This window comes from Odontomachus brunneus, unplaced genomic scaffold, assembly GCF_010583005.1.
Source record: "Odontomachus brunneus isolate Ranch 3 - 2012 unplaced genomic scaffold, Obru_v1 Obru_scaffold_016, whole genome shotgun sequence".
Taxonomy (NCBI): Eukaryota; Metazoa; Arthropoda; class Insecta; order Hymenoptera; family Formicidae; genus Odontomachus; species Odontomachus brunneus.
This window is the reverse complement of record NW_022639466.1, coordinates 1,913,416-1,936,776: the sequence shown is the minus strand read 5'-3', so window position 1 is coordinate 1,936,776 and position 23,361 is coordinate 1,913,416. Positions and strand designations below refer to the sequence as shown.

Genomic DNA, 23,361 nt, shown 5'->3' with positions numbered 1-23,361 from the left:
AACGGTAATCTTCTTTGTCGCGCGCGCGCGTGTGTGTGTGCGCGCGCGCGCAGGGCAGTTAGTTAATGAATTTCTTTAATTCGATATCAGCCGGACTACGGGGAGCCGAATGTAAGGACGAATTATTGCGGCCGGCAGGTGCGACGGCGCTCGTTACCTGCGTTCGCGCGCCCGTGGAACTTAATACGTTTGTCGCACGCGAGTAAAAATGATTATGTTGCAACTCGGCTTGTGTAATTAAATCGCTCGTCAGGAAGAAAATATTACGACTTGAACGACATAATCGCGGGCAAATTGTGAGTGGGGCTTCTACATTGACGTCGTATCGACTTTACGCGTTGCATCGCGATTATTCCCGCCACATTATGCCGTCGTGTAATTGCGAGACGCGTCTGTCTCGCCTGGGACGGTCTGTGACTCTCGCGAATTAAAAGTGCAATGCAATTTTATTATGTCGTCCTTTTTTTTATTCTGTAATTTCGTGCACTGAAAAAAGAATGCTTAGTATTTATAGTTATAATCACGTGGGGGATCACATTACTATATATTGTGGTCGAGGAAGCCATTTTCCTTATTAAATTCTACCGTAATACCGGTGATAATAATTTTATATGCTATTACTTACATATTACTACCATTCCCGTGTTAAAACAATCAAAAAGTATGATTGGAGCCAAAAATAATATTAGTTAGATCAACTATCTTTTTTTTCTCGCAGTACACGCTGCCACAAGATATTTCGAGATTTGCACAGCTAATTGCAAAACGGTTTCGACAAAGTAAAGTTGGGGTCTGATCAAACGATCAAAGTTCAAAGCTCGCGCAATAATTAAATTACTAATTGCTATTATTATTATTAATAATTGTTATTGCAATATTTTATTTTTATTAATTATATTATTGCTGCGTAAGCTTGTCGATAACGACTTTGAATGTTGGACAGTCTGGCAAACTCTCGACTTCAATATGTCTGAACCATTTTGCAATCGAGCATACGTACGCTTTAAACGTCATTGATCCCTTCCGCTTCCAGTTTAGGATTCAATGCATTCGGATATTTGTGCTTCATCCATAATTAAAACGGCCATTAAATTCGTGATAACTTGAAATAATAGATGCAAAAATAATTTCGCGTACATTTGATCGCCACTTGTGAATGAATATTTAGGTGCGATCAGTTCGACTTCAAAAATGCTCAAACCGGAAATGATAGACATTAGTATAATGCGCGTGTATATGTAATATGGTAATATTACGTATTACCATACATTGGTAAATACTAATTTTGACTTTTTAAATACTTTTTTATTCTCACGAATAAAGCACTACTTCGAATTCTGTGAGTTATAAATTGTGTACAATTTAAGACAAATATTTTATATAGTTATGTACATACATATATATCGTCGTATAAATTTATATAACTATATAATTATATGTTGAAGAGAAAAATATCTAAGAAATAGAAGATAGTTTTATTCGATGGTTACTGATAATTTATTTATATTAATATAGAACGTTTTTCGAATATATACAGCGTGTATCAGAACAACTTGCAAAGCTTTCGTGGAGTTATACCATGGAGTGAGATGAACATAAAAATCCCATATCGTTTTGTGATATTCGCAATAATTATCGAGATATTAATTAAAAAAGATTTATGAATGATAACGCGAGATATGATAAATGTAGTGGTGACATGTGCTTGTATATTAGATCAAATTGACCAAAAAAGTCCTCTATCATTTCCCTAATAACTTTGTAAATTTTTAATTATTGATTAAAGAAAATTGGCGGATAATCGTTCGCGATAACATATTCATGTTCTTTGGTTAATAACTAAGGAGGACACCCTGTATATATTTATATTGCAATTATATGTTATAATATACATTTCCTTAAAACTTTAGCTTTTCATGAAAACAATTGTATTGCTTTCTACTCAAATAAATTAATCTAGATTTAAACGAGTATTATTTATATAGTACGAAATAAGTATTTTGTATTTCTTGGATATGTTTTTCTCAATATGTGGGTCGTCTAAAGTGTATCTTAATGGGCTAAGTAGAGAAGAAAATAGTTCGAACAGTATTTGCATGCAGTCTCGTTCATTACTTGATGATATGAAAAAAGAGAGGGACGGGGAAAAACCCACTTTAAAATACCAGATAAATATCAGAGACACTCGCGGCCGTGCAGCGCGTTGCTGCACGGATTATTTTGTTCACACGCGGTCCCTTTTCGCGCTCCATTCGACAGTGCACCGCCGATAACTTCTCGAGTTTGCGGGCAGGTTCGTTTGCTTGACAACGGGTGCGTAGCTTATTATACATTTGAAAGTGTACGTCCACGCACACGCATGTACGTCTCGCCGGTTCGCACTGTGATGCAAATCGGGTAGATCGCGGCGGGATACGTACGCGCGGTCTTGATTTAAATCTGAAAAGTGGTTCTTTCGTACCTCCGCGCCGGACTATTGAGAAGAGTTAGCATGTGAAAGGAAGGTATGCCACCGGCAAGGACTCCTCTCGAGTGGCCCTTAAGAACGCCGCTTCACCCCAGATTTTTCGTAATCCGTTCGGTCGGGGAGAAGCCAACTTGGAATTTCTTTTTTTTTTATTCCGACTCGCGCGTTCCCGAGGAGCCGCGATGTTTCCCTTCTCGCTCTTTCATAGAATATCGAAATCCTTGGGAATCACCTTCTTCTTCCTCTTTCTTCATCCGTTCGTAAAGCATCCTGCAAAAATAAAATAACGTTTGCACGAATGTTCGATTAAACGTGATTCATTAGACTATCTTAGATGAGTTATAATTATACCGATCGTAAAAACATGAAATTACTGTCTGGGGTGCAATCTTTTAAAGGAAAGGAAAGAAAGTTCTTAGATTGCTCTGCATGTATTTTTGTTTGCTTGTATGTTCCTTCATAACTCGAGATTGAGATGAAGCTTTTTGTAACTTATTCAGTATGTTATCTTAGATTGGTATCATTTCCCGAGTTTGTTCAGATGACCTGAAAATTTAATAATTCAAAGATTCTCCACTTGAGTTGAAATTTTGATTCTATATTAAACCTTGAATTCTCCAACGCTATAAAAGCTAAGTTAGCAAAGTAGGTTTAATTATAATGATATAATTTACTCTTACTTTGATTCATTGATTCCGAAATTTCCCTTTTTTCTTTCTTTAGCGTTAAAACAGATTGCATTATAAGTTTCAGAATATCAAAATAGATGTTGAATGAAATAATAAGGCTGAAAGTAAGATCAAAATTTCGACTTGGACAAGTCTCCATTTTTCGAGAATTCAACTGGAAAGTTCAGACAAGAACTTTTAGTTTGTCTCTAAGTAGTTAGAAAAACTTTCTAACAAAATCAAAAAACCTCGAACCGCCTTTAAAAACTCCCAAGGCTCTAAAAGGTATGAAATAATTTTGACTCGATATTTCTACAGTCATATTCTAATGTTCTAACGATATTCTTTCTAAATCAGCGTGAAAGAGACGAACTAGATAGGTAACTAATTTTATAACTGGCAGGAATATCTTGTATAGAGAGAAATGAATAACGGGGAAAAGATATATGATTATCGAGCCAGGTTTTAATATTAAAGTAGGATTATTGATATATAGGATTATTGAGTCGAATTTATTTCGTACTTTTTAGGGTTTTCGAGGTGCTTGAAAGCGGTTTATTTTTGTTAAAAAAGTTTCTTGTTACATCAAGAAGTTAATCTTGGCACACAGAAACTGATTATAACGAGACAGAATAATCAGTCCAACTAACGAACGAGAAACTGACGAAATATTTAACTAAAATCCGTTCTGGAAAATAATAATTATTTCAATTAAAAGTCGCGGAACAGGTAACTAGAATAAGAAATACATGTTTCGCCATTTATGCATTACTCTGCCCGTCGTCGACAGTCTGATATATCCCTCTCACACGTTGGCGAACGAAGTCGCCGGCGGCGCAACGTCGATTCACTGGCAATAACGTCATCGGAGTATTACCGAGCGGTAATAAGAATAACGAAAAAAAACTCGCTTTGCAGTTGCAAAATCACGCTCTACTTATGATAATGAATGTTTACAATTCATGAGCTTTCATTACATATGTGCTCATACGTTCGTTCATGATTTTTATATATGATGATTATCCCCTTTGATTTCTCTCCGTCTCTCTTTCTTCTCTCTCTCCCTCTTTTTCTCTCATCGCGAATGGAAAAAGGGTAAAAGAAAGGGAAGAAACGGCGAGCGCGACATCCGCGTTGCGCAGCACGACGCGCGGAACGGCCCTTTTAATCGCGGTATCGCTGTTCGCATCGATGGCTGTTTATTTCGCCGAGAAAATAACTGTGTTTATATCTCGCAATTACATCCAGCGAGATTCACCTGTGTGTCGTGTTCTCGCGTGTTTGCTGCCGCCGCCGCTGATTCGCAGCAGGTATGTCTCGGAAAAATCATTTGATGAGAAGATAACCGGGCAGATACGACATGCAGATGTCGTGACTTCATTACCTCGATATTACCTTACTTAACCTGCACCGAAACGACGAAATAAAATCGGTCACGTAGTGGAGCGCGCTCTATGATAGCGTATATGCCATTTCTCTTTCTCTCTCTCTCTCCTCCCCTTTTTCTCTTTCTCCTTCTGCGCTGAAAGGTGGAGCTATGCGCTTACAAGGGGTAATTTCCACCATAATTCCCGGCCTTCTTCTTCGTTAGTGTAATAACGTACTTACGGAGAAAAAAAGAGAAAAGAAAACGAGACATTTTTATATGATTACGTAAGGAACATTACGTACTCTCGCGATCGGCTGCTGAATGCGAGGCTCAATCGTAGCCGGAGTACTCACAACCGACGATAACCGGGCTCGATGAATCGCCATTACGCTTCCGTTGACGAGCGCGTCCGCTAATTACTCGCAATCCAGCGTATTTTTACGCGCCCTCAATACAGCCGCGCCACACTATCGGATCGGCTAATCACGCGCGATGCATCGTGAAATGCATCGAACGAGAGATGGCCGGAAATCGCGGCCTTCCGCGATTCGAGACGACGCGACCGGTGGTGCATCTTTCTGCGGGAAGAGCCTCTGCACTGTGAGAAGATGGTTAGACCGGCAAAATCGGCGGTCCGCCTCGCTCAGAGAAATATCGTTTGCTGGATATAAATCATGCGTTTGTGCAACGTGTCGTTATGTGTTGATGCAACTGTTGATTAAATCATGATGACTGATTCAATTGATAATTCACTGCAGCACCCATATAGGACTTGCTTTGTACACTGAGAAAAAGTTACTTGAAAAGATTTTTGTGTGATGCAAAGTCTATTAACTTTATATACCTCAGATAAATGTTCAAATATTTTTTTTCAGTGTAGACTATATAATTGGTTTTTTTCACAAAACTAAACTTTATTTTATAAAAATAAACTTTATATCTCAAGAACAAAAATTTTCAAGTATTTTTTCTCAACATACTATGGAATTTGCTCTATACTATAATATTTGCTTTATACTATGTGTAAACAGGTGTAACATTGTGTAATAATTAGTTAATTAATCGAAAGTTTAGTTAAAAAGTTAAGGAGTTAATAACTAATTCAGTTTCACAAATGAGTCAACTTCTAACTCAAACTAATTGTTTTGAGATAAATTAAAAATTCTTTTCATATATATATATATATATATATATATATATATATATAAGTTAAAATAATTCATCAATATTAAAGTTATTGTGGCTTGCTTACGATGTAGTAGAGTACGACAAATCAGAAATAACGCCAGTATTCTTTTCTTATAGGGAACCAAACAGTTGGTATTTTCTTGCAAAAGACTACCTTCTTTTATTATTTCATATAATCTACGATTAAAAAGTTGATTGCGCGAAAAACATACATATTGCTTCGCATAATTAACCTTTGACTTCAATAAGTTTCAATTCAATTTGAGTGCAACTTTTAATTAATCCCGCTTTTGTTTATGTGACTTTTAACTGATCTGGTAAATGTTATTATAAGTCATTAACTTTAAACGTAATTTAGTTAAAAGGGGAATATTAACTCAATTAATCCTGCATATAACTATAGAATTTGCTTCAGCCAATCGACCAAACGTTCGTTCAACCGCCTCGAACGAATTCGCCTCGTCTTTGCCCGGGCATAGTTTCGTCGATCCTACCATTCCTTTTTCTCAGTGTGAGAAAACCGACATCGTCGCCGTCGCCGTCGTCCGCGTGCAACGCATCACTATTCTCGCCAGCATGCAAATCGCATCAGCGAAGGGGTTACGATGTGTGGGAATTTCGGGAGCCTCGTCGTTTAAAAAAGGCGGTGATGAGAAACAGTAGGAAAAAATTATTGTGCGTCCCGTCCCTTTCCTTTCCTTCCTTCCTTCCTTCCTTCCTCCCTGCCTCCCTCCAGTGTCAGGGGTTCAGTTCCGACCGTTTCATTTTTTTTGTGTGCTTCTCCTCTCCTCCTCCTCTCCGCGCCGATGTCACGGCGGTGCATAAGAACCGCCGCTAATTATGCGAGAACACACAGTGGTGTACCTGGCCCGCGAGATATAAATGCTAAACTCGCGGTATTATGCGCGTGACGGGCCCGGCACACATGGCCAGGGACCACGTCGGGAAGTGGGCTGCGAGCTACCTGAAGCCGCGGCGTTGTGCATATCGCGGACAATGCGTTGCGCGTTGGGATACACGCGTGGAAAATTCCATTTCCGCTTGTCGAGCAGTATCACCGACACGTCACGGCTCGTTAATCAGCCGGTTTGGGCCGGGTGGTCCACTCGACGCCGTCGCCGCCGCCGCCGTCATCGTCGGGGGTCCGGATCACCCCTCTTCTTCCCTTCACTCCCGATGGAATATCTTTATCGGAAGATGGAGAGCTTCCCTCCCTTCTCGCGACCTTTCCCTTTGACGGGATTTGACCTTTCGAGCAGGATTTGCAGGAGGAAGTCGAAAGGATGCGACTCGTCGAATAGCCGCGTGATAACGGAGTTTATGGAAAAAATCCAGGAGTATGTATTGGCGAATTTTTGGAAGAGCTCGCGAATTTTGGGTCAGACCTGAAGGGGCTGAGAGAGGGACAGAAGAAGCAGGGAGAGAGCGATTGAGCTTGACTTTTGGCGAAATACGCGTTTTCTATAATTAGTACAGAAATTTTAGGATAATTTCAGAAGTATGTGTTATATCTTGCAATAAATTAAGAAAATGTAAAACCTGTACATATATATAAAATAATCGGTAATTAATGAGACCATGGAAAATTTCAAATCTAAGCATGAATACAAAATAGTTTTTGTTTATCCAAGAGTTATTACGAGTTTTACTAATTAAAGTTGAAAGTAATATAGAAAACATACAATTAATCCATAAAATTCGATCCTTCGTGCAAATTTTTCCATTTCTGAACTAAGATCCTCTTCAAAATACGTAAAATATATAATTTGATTAGGATTGGATAATAGGAGAAGAGATTAATTAATATCAATATTAAATAATTATAATTCAGGACCAATTGAAAATGGAAGGTAGATATATCACGTAAGCTCGTAAGCTCGGGCAAATATTTAATACGTACGTTGACACTCTCAAACATTTATCTTCCCATAATTTAGAATAATTCGCGCTTACGTCCAACGATCGACATTTACAGGCTTTTCTCTCTCTCTCAAAGATATCTCTCCTATCATACGCCAAGTTACCAATCGTAATTACATACATGAATATATACTAATTTTGATTAATTTATTTTGATTAATTTATTTTGATTATTTACCGATTATTTTAGTTCAATTTGATTTTAATCGATTTATATTTAACACTATCGACTACACGACGTCGCTGCACACAAAAAAATACATACTGCATTCAAGTTATTACTTGTTTCAAGTATTTAATAAGTTTGTATACCCGCATATCTATCACGCAAGTTCATCACACACATAAGCAACAAATTTATTCAAGATATATTCTGAATCCTAGTAAACTTAGTATTTCAATCGGAATTGTTAAGTTAAAATAAAAATAAAATTCAACGTTACGAACTCCAATAGGGACTTATTAATAGCTCTAGTAATATACAAAATGTGATATGAAAAAGGATTAAAGAGCCAAGGGGCGGGTGTTAAGTGCTGATTTATGTAATTATTAAATTATAAAATTATAACATTTTAATACGTTTCGACCATGGGATATGGTCCTCCTCAGTTGAAAAATAGACAATTCTTTAATACGAGGTCACCGTGACGAGGTTTAATACGTGACCTCGTATTAAAGAATTGACTATTTTTCAACTGAGGAGGATCACATCCCATGGTCGAAACGTATTAAAATGTTAATTAATTCTATAATTTAATGATTACATGTTAATGATTATATGTTAATTAATTTTATAATTTAATGATTATATAAATTAGCGTTTAACATCCTTAATTCTTTAGTCCTTTTTCATATCGTATTTAAAATAGAAACTTGCCTAATATACTATCTAATCGAACCAATTCATTCGTCAATAAAGTTTTATGATATTTTTATAAAGAAAAAAATTTTTTAAGTACCTGATAATGAGCTCTTCTCAAATTTGTCATGAGTACACTGAGGAAAGTAAAACGATGCTTTCCTGCGCACCTTTCCGACTGTCGAGGCAATCGTAACGTAACGTTACACCGCGCGTGTCCGCTCGTCTTCGATCGATCGATGGATCGATCAATCATCGTATATCGAATCACCCTTTTCACCGCGAAGCAACACCGCCCATAAATATCTATTCGGCGTCGATCCACCTTGTACGAGGGCGTGCTTGGAAGCGGTTCGAGCTGAAGCGCGCGCTGGTTAACGTCGTCGAGCGGTCGCGGCGAGCAGGTTTGCAGTACCACACGCGGCACTACACGGTCTTCTCTCTCTCTTCCTTTCGTAGAAATCGTGTTAACTCCTAAAGTCTCTCCCCGTCTCACCTCTTGGTCGCGTTTTCTTCCACGAGGTCGTGCGCGCGCTCGCACAATACGCGGCCCTCGGGACGACAATCGAGCCCACGGGCAAACACACGGGAAGAGTTCGCCACCAATGAAATGTACGATTACGAGCCGCACGAGGAGCAGAGGTCGAGTAGGGATCCATAGATCACTGATCGGGAGCGGAGGGAGTCTCGTCGTCAATGGGATCGGCGTCACTTCGGGTTACAAAAGGCTCGCAGGTTCCACTGGCGCGCTCGCAGGGGCTCGTTAACCCTAAAGGCGGGCTCGCCGGTCCCTTCTCAGGTTGCCCAGGTGGGTCGCAATGGGATACCAGGATCGAGTGCTCGATCAGTTTCCTCGGAGCTTCTCGCGAACCTCGTCGTTCTCGTCGACGTCGCGCGGACGTTCGCGCTCATGTGCCTTTTTTTTCCTTTCCTTGCGATTCGCAATGATGCGCGGGGTGTACGGAGTGATTCCGCGAGAGGAGACGTGCGAGTCGTCCAGCCTGCGTGAGTAAATCGCGTCGCGCAGAAATAACATTAAAGGAACTGTCAACGTTCATTTGGAAAATCATCCCTATCACTTATTTGTTGTTACGTAGGTATTTTTTGTTTTATATAGTTATTATGCGGAGGAACACTTTGCTTGACATATATATTAGAATGTATGTAAAGGTTGTTTCTTAGAAACAATCTAAGTTGAAAGGAAGAAGAAGTGAAAAGACGGTCTGATCGTGGCTGTTTGGTGCAACTAACAGATTTGCTCGAAACAACTCATGACGCACTTCGGTCTCTTCCAAATGTGACTCTATCTTCCTAGTTCAAACTACCCTTTAATTCGCATAGATAGTTACAGGCTGTACTCTATTCTCACACTTTAAACTCAGTTTGATATTTTAGGTCTCCGTGGTGTGGTGAAACACTTGGTCTGGTGCCGCGTCCTTTATGGATTTGTTCCCGGCGTTTCGTGAATTCCAGTTTATTATTTAATTTCCAATTAATTTCTTTAAGGGGGGACTTCTTCGATGAAGGAATGATTTAAGACTTAACGATGAGTCTTAAGTTGTTTCCTTGAAGAAATAAATTGAAATATTCACGAAACGTTGAAAAGAAAAGAAATGAAAGACGTGGTACCAACCTATATCAACCAAGCCATATCAAGCAGACTTACAAGTCTGCCTACCCGAAAGGTACACTCCGATTTCTTCCTGATTTGGCACAATGTAGAAGTACAAAAAATATTTAGGTCATATTTTTACATTTTGGTCCACTTTGAGTTTCACGGGCAGTTTATAGCTGTTTAATGTTCTCACTCCTATCAACAAGTGCAACAAAAATGCATAAGAAATAAAATTGAATACAAAATATAGGCGTTTTTGGTTTGCTGATTATGAATATGAAATCAAATGTGTAAAATTATTTGTATAAATAATATAATGTTTAAAGGAAACATATAAAAAGTGGAAAAAATTATTTGTACAAACAATTTCTCGGTTTGGCCGAGATTCGAATCATTTTTGACTGACTTAGCACAGATTTGAAATATTTCGGTTGGAATCTCAGCTAAAGAAATTTAGAATGTTTCGTGTCTCAGGTATGCTGATTTTGTTAAAATTTTAATTAAAATTTCTCTCTCTCTCTCTCTTTCTTTCTTTCTATCTCTCTCTTGGTTTGGTCGAGATTCGAACTATTTGACTAATTTAGTACAGGTTTAAAATATTTCGGCTATAGAAATTTGTTGAACGGTTTGTCTTAGCTATGCCGATTTTGTTAAAATTATTTAACTGTATCTTGTATTCAATTTTATTTATGCATTTTTGTTATACTTGTTGATAGGAATGAGAACATTAAAAAGCTATAAATTGCCCATGAAACTCAAAATGGACCAAAATGAAAAAAATATCTCACAAGTATTCACCGCGTTTTTTGCACGTTTTGATATATTTGTTCGTTTGATTCGCGGAAATTAGAAGAAATTAACATGACAGTGTAACTCGCGAAATTCTGACAATTTTACTTATTTATTTTTATTTACCTTTTTACCCGAAATTTTGCTCTTACATTGAGGAAAAAATATCTAAAAAATGAAAAATATTTTCCCGTATGACACTCTAATGATATATTTACTTAAATCTAAATTCTGTTATTTAAACAGGAGAAACAGTTGCTCTTTCATGAGAGGCCAAGGTTTTCGGAGAAGATTTGTATTTTCTTATTTGAAAGATTTTTATATATAAATAAATACATGTATATATATTACCATCGAACAAATATTTATTTTTAGATATTTTTTTCTCTCAGTGTACTTCAGACTCTGCTTTTTTTAAAGTGGAGGAATTCTCTTCGTGCGGGATATCCAATCGATCGGCCGATCTTTTCTTTTTCGTATTATGAGGAACCCTCTCTTGTGGCCGTTTCTGCCCTCGGCGAGTGTCTGAACGTTCTCCATTTCGCCGGTTATCGCACACGGTGGCTTATCGCTTATCGATTGTCGTAAATATACCTGGATTATCCTCAGGAGGCACCTAAGCAAATAACCCGAGCCCGCAGATGCCGCACGAGAGTTTCGGCGGGAAGTGAGTTATTAGCAAAGTGATTCGGGATAATGGGGTGTGCTAGAGCCTTCTGGAAGACCGCGATCGCGCCGAAAGACGGACGCGCGAAAGGTATTGAAGAAGAGAGAAAGAGCGAAGTTATTTGAAACGCAACGCGAGGCGTGGCGAAACTGCGAGGGGAGAAGCAACGCGGCGACCAGACGAAAAAATTAAATCTTCATTAGAAGGAACGCGTGAATTATGGAAGATACAGAGAGAACACTCGCGCGCGCACGCACACACACACACACATGGGGGCAAATGGGCTAAGAGGACTGGTGAGGGTACGTTCCCGCGATGTTGAACATTTTTTCGCCGGAATACGTTGTAGTGTTCGACCGGAGAAACATCAGTAGCAAATTGACGAAGGCGGGGGCGCCGATTACATCTGTTACATCTGTGCTGACTAGCTCGTCATCATTACAACGCAGATCGTTAATTCACCTTCCGCGTTTCACTCCTCGTTGCCTCCACGCGTTATCTCAGACAATTTCTCGTAATTAATTTCGACGATATACAGACAATTTCTCGTAATTAATTTCGACGATATACAGAATGAGAGAAAAAAATACTTGTAGAAAAATCCTTTGTAAAATAGAGTAATTTACTTGTAGAATGAAAACTTCTTTTATAGAAATAAAATTGTTAATCTGTTTAAGTCCGCTGGCATATTCTTGTAAAATAAACTTTATTTCAAAAGAAACAGACTTTATATCACACAAATAAATTTTCAAATATTCTTTTCTTAGTGTGGGTGTATATTTGGTGCCAACAAATTAATAAGCTTAAATATAACGCGAAATATCACAGGATTATGAAACTTTAAAGGATTTAGAAATTGGAATTTTATCATAAGCAGATGTGTTTAATTTTTACAAATGTTTATTAATACATCCTTTGTTTCAGCACTGAGCAAAAATACTTGAAAATTCATCTGTGGGATAAAAATTTCATAGAAATAAATTTTATTTCTGTGAAATGAAATTTACTTTTGTGAAATAAATTCTTATTTCACAGATAAATTTTCAATTATCAATAAATATTCAATAATTTCATTGCTTCTGTGAAATAAAATTTACTTTTGCTTTTGAAATAAATTATTTCACAAAAAGTAGACTGTATATCCCACAAATCAATTTTTAGATAATTTTTTTAATGTGCGAGTTAACTCGTATATAGATATTTTCCTCGAATAAGTTTTTATTGTGAGTTTTGCTGAATAATATAAATAGTGACTGATTGGTGACTACCATAATTATTAAAGTGGCGTCGGGACAAAAGTTCCCTAATGTCGCTGCGGCAGGCGACGCGTCGATTACATTGATCTGAATTGATTGTAAGGCAAAACAGTCTCGAGAAGCGTCGAATCTAAGTGCACGCGCGCTTCAAATCGGCGAGAGCGACATCCTTTGCCGGTAAGACGCGAATTTTTAAAGAGTGTTATTTAATAATGTTTCGGAATTTTTATATCGTCTCGTGCGATGCACGATCTCCCTTGATATTTGTTCACCATCCGATGTTACTGCCTACGTGCGCGTCACCTCCAGACAACGCGCTTTCAACCTCCTGTACGCGTGACAGCAAGACGCGCGCCACACAAAATGTGCACCGTGGGCGTGCGTCCGTAATCCAAGCCACGTGGAATTATTCGTGGCCGCATGATCGATGAAAAGCACCCGCATCCGTGCTGATATCCGCGAAGATTATGCACTTTGTGGAAGCGGCACGAGGCTGAATTTGTACACGAATGTGCACGCGAAAGTAAGCGTACCGATCGGGAGCATCCAAGCTTCCAAGCTGCTCCCGCGTCGAGGAATGTCGTGTTGTTATTTCGTTAATGCCGCGATGTAAAATAGTAACGGCAAGTTGTCGCAATCAGTATCCTCGCGATATTCACGGAATTCTCACCGTTATGTGCGTGTTTCGTGATCAATTTTCAATGTAGATCAACTTACGCTTGAGAAAGAGTGAGAGAAATAGAGAGAGAGAGAGAGAGAGAGAGATAGAAACTGAAACATTTGTATATTATATTTCCTTTTTATAATGAAAATAATGGTATGTGCAGAGAGTAAAATTTTATATGACGTACGAACGTGTCAAACTCTTCTCTCGTTTCGAATTTTACGCTACAGTGCTTCATTTTTCCCTGCATATTCAACTTCTATTTGTTCAATCAATCGATTTAAAGTACCTTTGTCTCGTCGTTATTATATTTCTCCCTCTCTGCTTTTTCTCCTACAATTTTTAATTTCTCCATAAAAATTTTGCGTCCATCTTGTCTCCTTGCGCGGCACAGTTTCTTTATTTTCTTTCTTCTTTCCTTTTTGATTGTGTGATATATGTGATGCAAGGCTTTTCGAACGGCTACGTGTAAAGTTCACCAGACGCGAAAACAAATCGGTGGCGCACGCACCGTCGCCGAAATCTCGGTAACGCAATTTCTCACGTGTATCACCGCAGCGTGATGTGCGTGCGCGACGCCGTAAATACGCACGTGCGTATGCGCGCGATTTATCATACGAGTTTGAACGATGGCCGCGGGCAACGTCCGTCCGACCGGGATAACGTGGAACTCCATTTCATGGAAATCTTAAGTATCCTCACTGGCTACCTTTCACTTTGCATTCCACCGAAATATGACGGCAGTGATGCACCTACGCGTTACGTAATTACCGCGGGGCATGTGGGGCGGGATGTTTTTAACCCTGCATCTCACGTGCATACGCGACGTAAGCGCGGAGAAAACGGCAGCGAGTGGCCATTTGTTGCATCAAGATGCTTGCGTACAGATAACCCTAAGTAGACTCTTTTATGATTATCACGACGTGAGACAATCGATAATGACAGCAATTCTTTAAATCGCATTTATGAGGGGCAAATATACCGAATTAATTGTGAAACTTATATAATGATATAAATTTGTTGTTATATCCTACACAACATACGTCTAAAATCAGAACATTAGACGTCTGAAAGACGTCTTAGAGATGTCTCTCAGACGTCAGAATATATAGTGTCCTTAGGGAGGTAGAATCTAGCCACGCACCTCAAAATGGTGCCCATAAGTGGTGGGGATTTAGTACATATTAGTCTGTACAAGATATGTATACAATACAGAGAGAGTAAGATATATATAGGCAAATTTCAAAAAGAGTAAATATCGGAACGCAGCTTTTATACACAGTCTCTGCACTTTGTGATTGGTGACGTCATGATGATTTGGGATTGACTAATGAAAATAATCACGGTGAGTGGCCAAACTCTATCTTATAAGGATCCTAGGAATATAAGATGTCTTTAAGACGTCTTATGTTCCGATTTTAGACGTTGTGTTGTGTAGAATTGATATAAAAATTTACTGAAACTTAGATTTCCATGTTATATTTATCACGACACATTGTTTTGAGCAAATTTCGATCCTTCTATTTCCTTCGTAATTTTATTTTCATTCTATGTAATAAATATGAATGCCACATTATCCACTCATAAAGGATGAAATCTTCCCAAATCGACCGATTATATGCAACATTATTGACAAATTTACGTATACATATATCTGTCTGAGGTGTCATATTTATTAGATTTAGATTATATATTATATTATAAAATTATATTTTATTTAGATTATTAGATTTTCTCCATTGATACTTTTCAGACAGGCAGATGTGTGTGTAAATTTTGCAGCAACTTCACTTGTTGATGTGTAGAAATTGTATCTCTTATGAGTGTGCTTCACATCACTCACATTTATCATACAAAAATGTCGTGCGTGCACTATTTCTTTATCGAACTAGATAACTAGTTAACTTAAGCAATGACTGGCTTTTTGCCCGCATCGTGAAGGTTTACGGAGCGTGCGATTTGCGAGGCAGAAGACGAGACTCGGAGTAACAAGGAAGCCCCTTGTATGCGCTGCGCGAGTCCATACTGGAATACGTCTCAATCAGTCGTTCACGAGCACCACGTGCTGGCATACCGGAGAATGTTATTCTGCCCGCCTGTTAAATTGCGCTATTAGCGAAACGCTCTCTAATAAGATTCTGCTGCGCACCGTGTGAATCGATCGATTATTCCCCTATATATGTGTCGTTACAGCGATCGTCAGATATCGCGTGACGACGTAAATGATCATCGGTGATCGTGCAAAGATGGGGATTTAATATTAAAGGTTACTCGCGCTATGATTACTCGAAGCACATCGATAAAAGCCGGAAAATTTTAACGGTTCGACGGAAATTTTGATAGAAAATAAAGTTTGAAAGGAGTCAACTTAGCTGAATACTCGTCAATAAGACCTTTTTTATGGGTTAATCGATCATTTTTATATTCTGCATCGTTACTGCCGGGTATTACTAGAGTGTTACCATTGCGCAGAAATTACTTGAAGATTACTGAGAAAAATCGGGAATTAAAGGGGCGACTAACCTTTTAATAGGAAATGACGTTTGAAAGAACAGAGTCAACTTCGAAATTAGCCAACTGTTTTCTAATGGGGATTTTTTGAGCCGTGCGAGTTGATTAATTATTTTCATACTCCGCGTCGTTATACCAACCGTTGAATATTATCTGAGTATTGCATTGCGCAGAAGTCTTGAGGATTACCGACAAAATTCGAGGATTAAAGGGGCGACCAAAATTTCAATGAAAAATGATGAATGAAGAAATTATCGCTCTCACAACTTAGAAAATAGTTAATTGTTTTCTATTGAGAGTTTTTTTGGACTGTGTGAAATGGTTAATTACTTTCATATTTCACGTCGTTATAGCGGTCGTCGCAGATATTATCCTACTATTTACCGCATGGAGATTATTTGGCGCTACACGAAGCGAAAAAAGCCGGGGATGTACGAGGTGATCGAAATCTCAGGAAAAAATAAAGTTTAAAGAAATTATCGTCCGGACAATTTAAAAAGCACGGTGCTAAATGCGATATAAGTATACATTGCAACGTATGATTACAGAGAGTGTATCATAGCACACGATTGCTCTTGAATTATTCATGAGCATTACAGAAATATTCCATTAGTGACTTCATATTTATATCCACATACTTATCTAACCCCAGTCTGCCTGTGTGATAATCTGTAATTACAGTAATGACACCCGTCTGTTTATGAGCACTTTTCACATTTCTTGACGAGATTTCTTTCATTCCTGTTCGTTCGGAGATCCCTTCAAGAACGACTTCCAGACGTTGCATGGTGGAATGATCTCTACTTAATTATTTAAAAATATTTCGCTGTAACATGTCAATGGCTCTATCTCGACCGACCAAGCTTTTAATTTACAGAATTTATTCAGAACTTATTATAAGTATGATTGTATACATGATCATGAATACATTCAGAATTTATGCTATACAGAAAATATCGATCCGATGGTGAGGACGTTTAGCGCGCTCTGTCGTTATATTTCATACACGGAGGTAATTTCATTTAAAAAAAAAGAACTAAACATTATTATCAGAGTATCAGTGCATTTTTTTCAGCTTATATAGCCAAGAAGGGGACTTGGTTTACCATTATATTCCTTAATTACACACATCCAACCATTCCTTATTTCTATCTACTTAGTTACTAATATCCTTGTAGTTACATTGTTTGTCCCTAATTGACTTTACAATAGCATTCTCCTTACTTAAGCGCTCTTGTAATCTCCTCTCACAATCTTCTTAATTTTCACCTAACCTCTACACTACCTACATTTTCCTCCATGTATCCACCATGTATAATTACACTTTCCTATTTCACCCAACGTGGGTATCATATCGTTCTCATACACAATATTCCGAACTATGTCTTCTTCTTCAGCTGTACACACCTATTCTTTTATCTTTCCTCTTCCCATTCGATCTCTTCATTGCTCTCCTCACTTCCTCTCCATCCTCTCTTTTCTAATTTTCTTTTACATCTTATTAATTTGATTATTCCTCTCTATACTTCCTATTAACTCAATGAGGTGATTCCTCTGTTTTTTTCTTCACCTCCTATACGTCTCTTTCAACTCACATCGCCAAGAAGGAATTTTCCAATTTTCTATAAGCTTCCTCTTATTCCATGCACTTCAATTTTCTTATTTGCACAGCGTCTGTCTCACCAGTCCTTGTATCATCTTTCTTCCGTACAGCTTTATTTTGCTTTCTATTACATCTGATGACCAAACTTTTCTTCTTCATTTCTTATATCCTTTTCCTCCTCCATCTCTTGTGTACTTCTGTCTCCTATCATACATTTCCTCTGTCGATAATTTCTTTCATATTATCATACTAATTTGCCTGCACTACCCATTCCTTATAACGCTATAATTTCTGTTATCTGTGTACTTTTTTCGCTCTGAATCTTGCTTTCCTATCTAATACCTTGTTTCGTTTTAACTCACACATCTATGCACTATCTACGCACTTATTCCTACATAATTTCTACCATCTGATCTCCCATATTCAATTCAATACGCTAAAATCATTCCAAACTCACGCACCACGTTAACCAGGCATCCGTTCGCTCGTACGCCATTTAACCAAGCCCAGCCAATCAACTAGTACAAACCTACCCCCAAATTTATGTACATCTGTCTACCTGAGGTACGTTGCGCCGTGTGTGCGAGACGGAATTTCTCACGGAGGAGATGCCGGAACGATCGCCGGCGGAGGAGCGTCCTCGTCGCCTTCGTCTTCCCGGGGCTTCTTCCCGGCCGGCGATCGTTGTTTTGTCGAATCGCGTGCACGGCCGGAGTATTTAGCGATCGCCAGTTGGAACCGGTTGGAAATAAAACGAGCGCGCCGGCTTGCGCGCGCCTAAGATCCGGCACCGAGGCAATCTTCCAAAGTAGGCACTCGCTGGTCCCGTCGTATCCTCTAACGTCACTTCCTCATGGACTCGCTTATATCCCACGGGTCCATTTGCGCCGAGACATTTACAGGCACTCACGGGTACGCGCATGGCGCACTCGAGACGCGTCGCGTCCGTTTCGCGGCAGCCGCTCGACCGTATCGTCGTCGTCGTCGTCGTTGTCGTCGTCGTCGTCGAATGTATGCCACTCATTGAAAATTTATCAACGATATTGCCGGCACGCTAACGCGCCCTGCTCGCGCCGCCGAGTGTCCATTCAGGTTTTTGTCGATTCCCAGTCGAGTACCACGTTCGCCGGCGAGTATTGCACTGCTGGTTTTTGCGGGTTCGACGTGCGAGAGTTATGAAATCGTTGTGACATTGACAGGCGTAAAATTACCGCGCACACGGCGCGGCAATGAAAAATCGGACGGTGAATTGACAATAAGCGCGAAGAAAATGTTCGATCAATCGTCCGCACTACTCGTGTTTTCGCCCCCTTTCGGTTTCTCATTTCGTGTAATTCATTTATTTATTTCGCTTCTATTTAATTTCCGCTCGACTATCCACCGCATGCAATTCATTCCCAATTTGTCAAGACCGCATTCACGATCACTTTTGCCAACTGACGACCGATACTAGATATTGATAACTGGATATTACTATTAGAAGAAAAGCTTGGATCAATCGTTCACGCTCTGTGCCTGTGTTCGCCGACTTTGCCGACTTCGCCTCGATTGTTGCCCTCCCCCCTTCGATTTCTGATTCGTTGCAATTAATTTATTTCACTTCTATTTAATTTCCGCTTGACTATCCATCGCGTAGTCGTGCAATTTATTTCCAATTTGTCAAGATTGCATTCACGATGACTTTTGCAAATCGCGACGACCGATACGCCCCTAAGAGAAAAGATCTAAAAGTTAGTAAATATTTATTTGATGAGTGCTAACACAGCATGTTTATTTAAATCTAAATTCTTTTGAATGGCATAAACAATTACTTTCATAAAAAACTGAGATTTTCTTAAGGTCTTAAAAAATGCATATCTTCTTAGTTGGAACATATTTTATGTTATAAATAAATATGCTGTTAGTACCCATTAAACAGATATTTACTAATTTTTTGTTATTTCTTCCCCTCAATTTGCTAGATATTACTAAGTGGATATTGCCAGAAGAAAATTTTATATCGATCGTTCTCACACTGCTTGTGTCCGCCGACAAGCCGCCTCGATTGTCGGCCCTTCGATATAGATTCCTTATCTTGTATAATTAATTTATTTCACTTCTATTTAATTTCCGCTCGACTATCTATCGCGCGGTCTTGCAATTAATTTCCTATTTGTCAAGACCGCATTCCCGATGGCTTTTGTACACCGACAAGCTGACAGGGTTACATAATTCCCAAGGCGGAGCACAAGTCGCGGGAGAAACTTTCTGTTTGCGGCGGTGCAGCAGTCCGCCTCGCGTGGAACTAGATTTAGCGTGTAGGAAAGTCCCGGGGAGAGAAAAGCGGGACTCCTTTTCGACGTGTCTCATTTGCATCGGCCGCCGATAAGATACAATGAACACGAGGAAATCGTAGAATGCCCGAACAGGTTGTAAAGCAGTGGGTTACGTGAATCACGTTCGCGTCGCGTGCAATGTAATCCGAGTACCTGCACATCCGCGTACATACGATCACCCCGGGCCGCGTTCAAGAGCGATCACGTGGAAAAAAAGTTTGGTATTTGTCACTAATAATCACGCACGGAGAGAATTTTATAGCATAGAATTTTGTAAGCGGGGAATAGATCGACACCTACAGTATTTGACTATTCATTCCATACGTTGTATGTCATTCTTATTATATTTTAGAACTTATTTATTACATATATTAAAGAGTTTTTTATATTAATATATTAAAAATAAGACATAATACAATGTATAGGATATATTATATTTATTATAATTTATATTTTAGCGAAATTTATCCGCTAAATTTAACCGAATTTATGTGAGAAAGAAAAATTGTAATATTCTGTCCGAGTAATAAAAGAATTATGATCAAAGAAACCACGCACTTCTTTTTGCAGTTGTTACGGTATTATTGATAATAATCTTACGTGTACATTGTTATTGCTATCTTTTAGTAAAAACATTAGAAAAATATAGTTGGCCGAATGTAATAATTTTTGCTGAGGTTAGCCATATGTTTTCTGCTAGAGTGAAAGAACGATCGAGCGACGCCGTGGTGAAATTACATTTTTCAAATGTCGATCGGCCGAAAATGACTGGCGCTCCCGTGGCCGATGAGAATCCTGACGAGAGGAATCTTGTCACTAATTGTAGGTCGTTTGAAAAGCGGGCTCCAATCGATACACCTGCGAGGTATATCGCGTGTTCGGCGTGCTGTCTTATTTATCCTTCATAATCTCGTCGGGATTTCTTGCGCGCGCGCGCGCGAGATGGATAATTTTAATATTAAAAATTCATCCGTCGGAAGCGCAGGACAATATTCTCGATCGAACGGCGAGCCATTCGACGTTAATAATTATTAAATTCCGGGGAATATAACTGTCACATAATAGGATGCACGCGACGTCTTGAAAATAGAATATAAAGTGGAACGAAACTTGCGTAATTTCTGATAACGAAATATTACGGAACTTTCGAGTTCCCCCGTCTAAATGTACATTCAGTAAGCGCACGTATTTGTACGTGCGTGCGTGTGTGTGTATAAACTTTCTATAATGAGATAAATATTCATATATTAGTACAATTCCGGCACGAGTATTTCAGACTGTCAGACCTCTAACTGTCGTTCAACCGGCGTTATTGCGTGCCCGAGAGCCGTATCGTTCGCAGGCCGCTACATATCACATTGATTATCGCGAGTCCGGTGATATTGTCCCTTGATTGTCACAAATGCGCTGTCCCGAGGAAAATACGACGCACGGTCTACTTTATAATATTGCACGGACATCGCGAGTAACGATTACTGCGCAGTAACTCATACCGTCTACCTTTTCTCTTTCTCTCTCCCTCTCTCTGCCCTCTCTCTCTCTCTCTCTCTCTTTCCTCCTCTCTTCTTTATTCTCTTGATACTCTTTTCATCGTATCCATTTAATCTCGCGAATCTCTATTTCCTTCTCGAGCGAAAAGAAGAGAAAGTGGAGCAGGAAGGTTGGTTGAATTAACATGACAATGACACAATTGAATGCGTTTTGATTGGAGGAAACAGAATTTCTGGTTTTTCGAATTGAAGAACCGAATTTAGTTCATAAGAATCAGAAATTTTCTGGTGAAATCAAGACGCACTTACTCAGATTGACAGATGCATATGAATTTGGCGGCAACTTTTTACTAATTTATTTGTCGCGTCTCTTATGAGTGGTCCATATTGCACTCATAATTATCACACGGAATGATGAGACAGGAATACAAAAATAGTGAAGAAAATTCGCTCAATATAAAATTTGATGCAAAATGCAATATGAATTATCAGAGTGTAACTTTTAGCCAATTTATAGCTGCATCGATACAATATATAATACACATATTATTGATAAAAATTTATGAATGATTTATATATAATGAAAACTTAATGTTTAATTCGACACGATATATTTGTCTCTCTTAAATGCAATTTAAAGAAATGCAGAGCTTCCATGATTGATTATCTCACGCCGTGATAATCGTGAAAGTCCATCTGAATAGTTGTATCATTGTCGGGTTAATTCGACCGATCTTTTTTCTGCGTGAACTTTAGAAAGGATAGGAAAAAGTCGACGATTTCGACGCGGTAAATGAGCGCGGTAAATGGACGACTCCATCGCGTTTTTAAGCTATCGATACGTCTCCACCGCAGCGCGTGCGATTCAGCAAGGTGTGACTTTCTTAATTTTTTTTCCTTTTCTCTTTCCTCGCCGGCGTTAATTTTTCTCTCGTGCACGGTATACGCGTTCGCTTTGAATTTTCGACACATCAATAGAGTCGCCCGGTCCGCCTCGATCCGCGGAGAGTTGAAGGATCGGAGTCACGGTGATTCAGCTGTTTCTTGCCCCTACGATCGGTTGACGCTTACCAAACCGGTCTTGCAACGGGTACACCGGACCATCAGTGAGGAATGGTAAGAGGAGAAGGTAGGATCTTCGAACTTTGCCTGACGTCACCGCCGAGGTCAATGTCACCTCGTCGCAATCGGTGCAAGAACTCTCGCATAACCGTTCGCGCGATAACGACCGAATTCCTTTCGGAGTTCGATAACTCGCGCGGCCTCGGCCGCGAGAGAACCTGGACGATTTTCCTTAACGGCGCAGCGTAATCGGAACGGCGTGTTAACTATGCATGGGTGTAGCGACGAGTGTGGAACAGCGGTGTCGATTGCGCGCCGTGAAAAATCGTAAATTACATCGCGAACAATCGTAAATTTACTCCCGAACGAACAACCGTCTGAAAAGTTATTCGGCGATAAAATTTAAGAATTCACACAGAGCGACATAGAAGGAAAGTGAGAGTGAGAGAGAGAGAGAGAGAGAGAGAGAGAGAGAGGAGCAATTTTCAATAAAAGCAAAGTGGAATTAATTCCGCAGAGGCGAACGCATGGGTCGAGTGGGAATCGCGAGCGCCAACGTGTTGCTCCGCGCGCGTATTCCGCGGCAAGTTATAAATCACACGCGAGCGCTAACTAAGTCAATTTCAGACTCGCCGACACGCGCGACGCGCCGGGGATAAAATTGCGCGTTTGTAATTTCGTGATTCTCTCCCACCTTGACAGACTCTTTGATCCGCGAACGGTCACACCGGCAAGTTCGCTGTCCTACTTTCAACCCTCTCCGTGCTGTATCGCCGCCACCCTGATTCACTCCCACTCCCCGGACGCTCCTCTGATCCTACCCGAAGCGACGGGAGGGGCGGTAAAACGGGAGGAGAAGCGAGACAGAGAGAGAGAGAGAGAGAGAGGGGGGAGGCAAGAGGGAGAAAGAGAGAGGGA

The 23,361-nt window shown here is 39.6% G+C and overlaps 2 protein-coding genes across 7 annotated transcripts in view; one reads left to right on the top strand and one right to left on the bottom strand.

Moving 5' to 3' along the window:
* LOC116841577 overlaps positions 1 to 23,361 on the bottom strand; it is a 300,634-nt gene that overhangs the window by 9,753 nt on the left and 267,520 nt on the right. For 2 of the 3 annotated variants that reach the window (XR_004377575.1, XR_004377576.1), the window contains exon 6: positions 2,462 to 2,737. Coding sequence is in view for 1 of the 3 variants with exons in the window: in XM_032809668.1 (XP_032665559.1) it covers positions 2,617 to 2,737 (121 nt within the window). In the remaining 2 variants the exon portion in view is untranslated. Of the gene's footprint in view, positions 1 to 1,361; positions 2,738 to 23,361 lie in introns of those variants that run through there. The other variant, XM_032809668.1, reaches the window with a different exon arrangement.
* LOC116841576 (UPF0489 protein C5orf22 homolog) overlaps positions 1 to 23,361 on the top strand; it is a 503,768-nt gene that overhangs the window by 245,119 nt on the left and 235,288 nt on the right. The window lies entirely within an intron of this gene.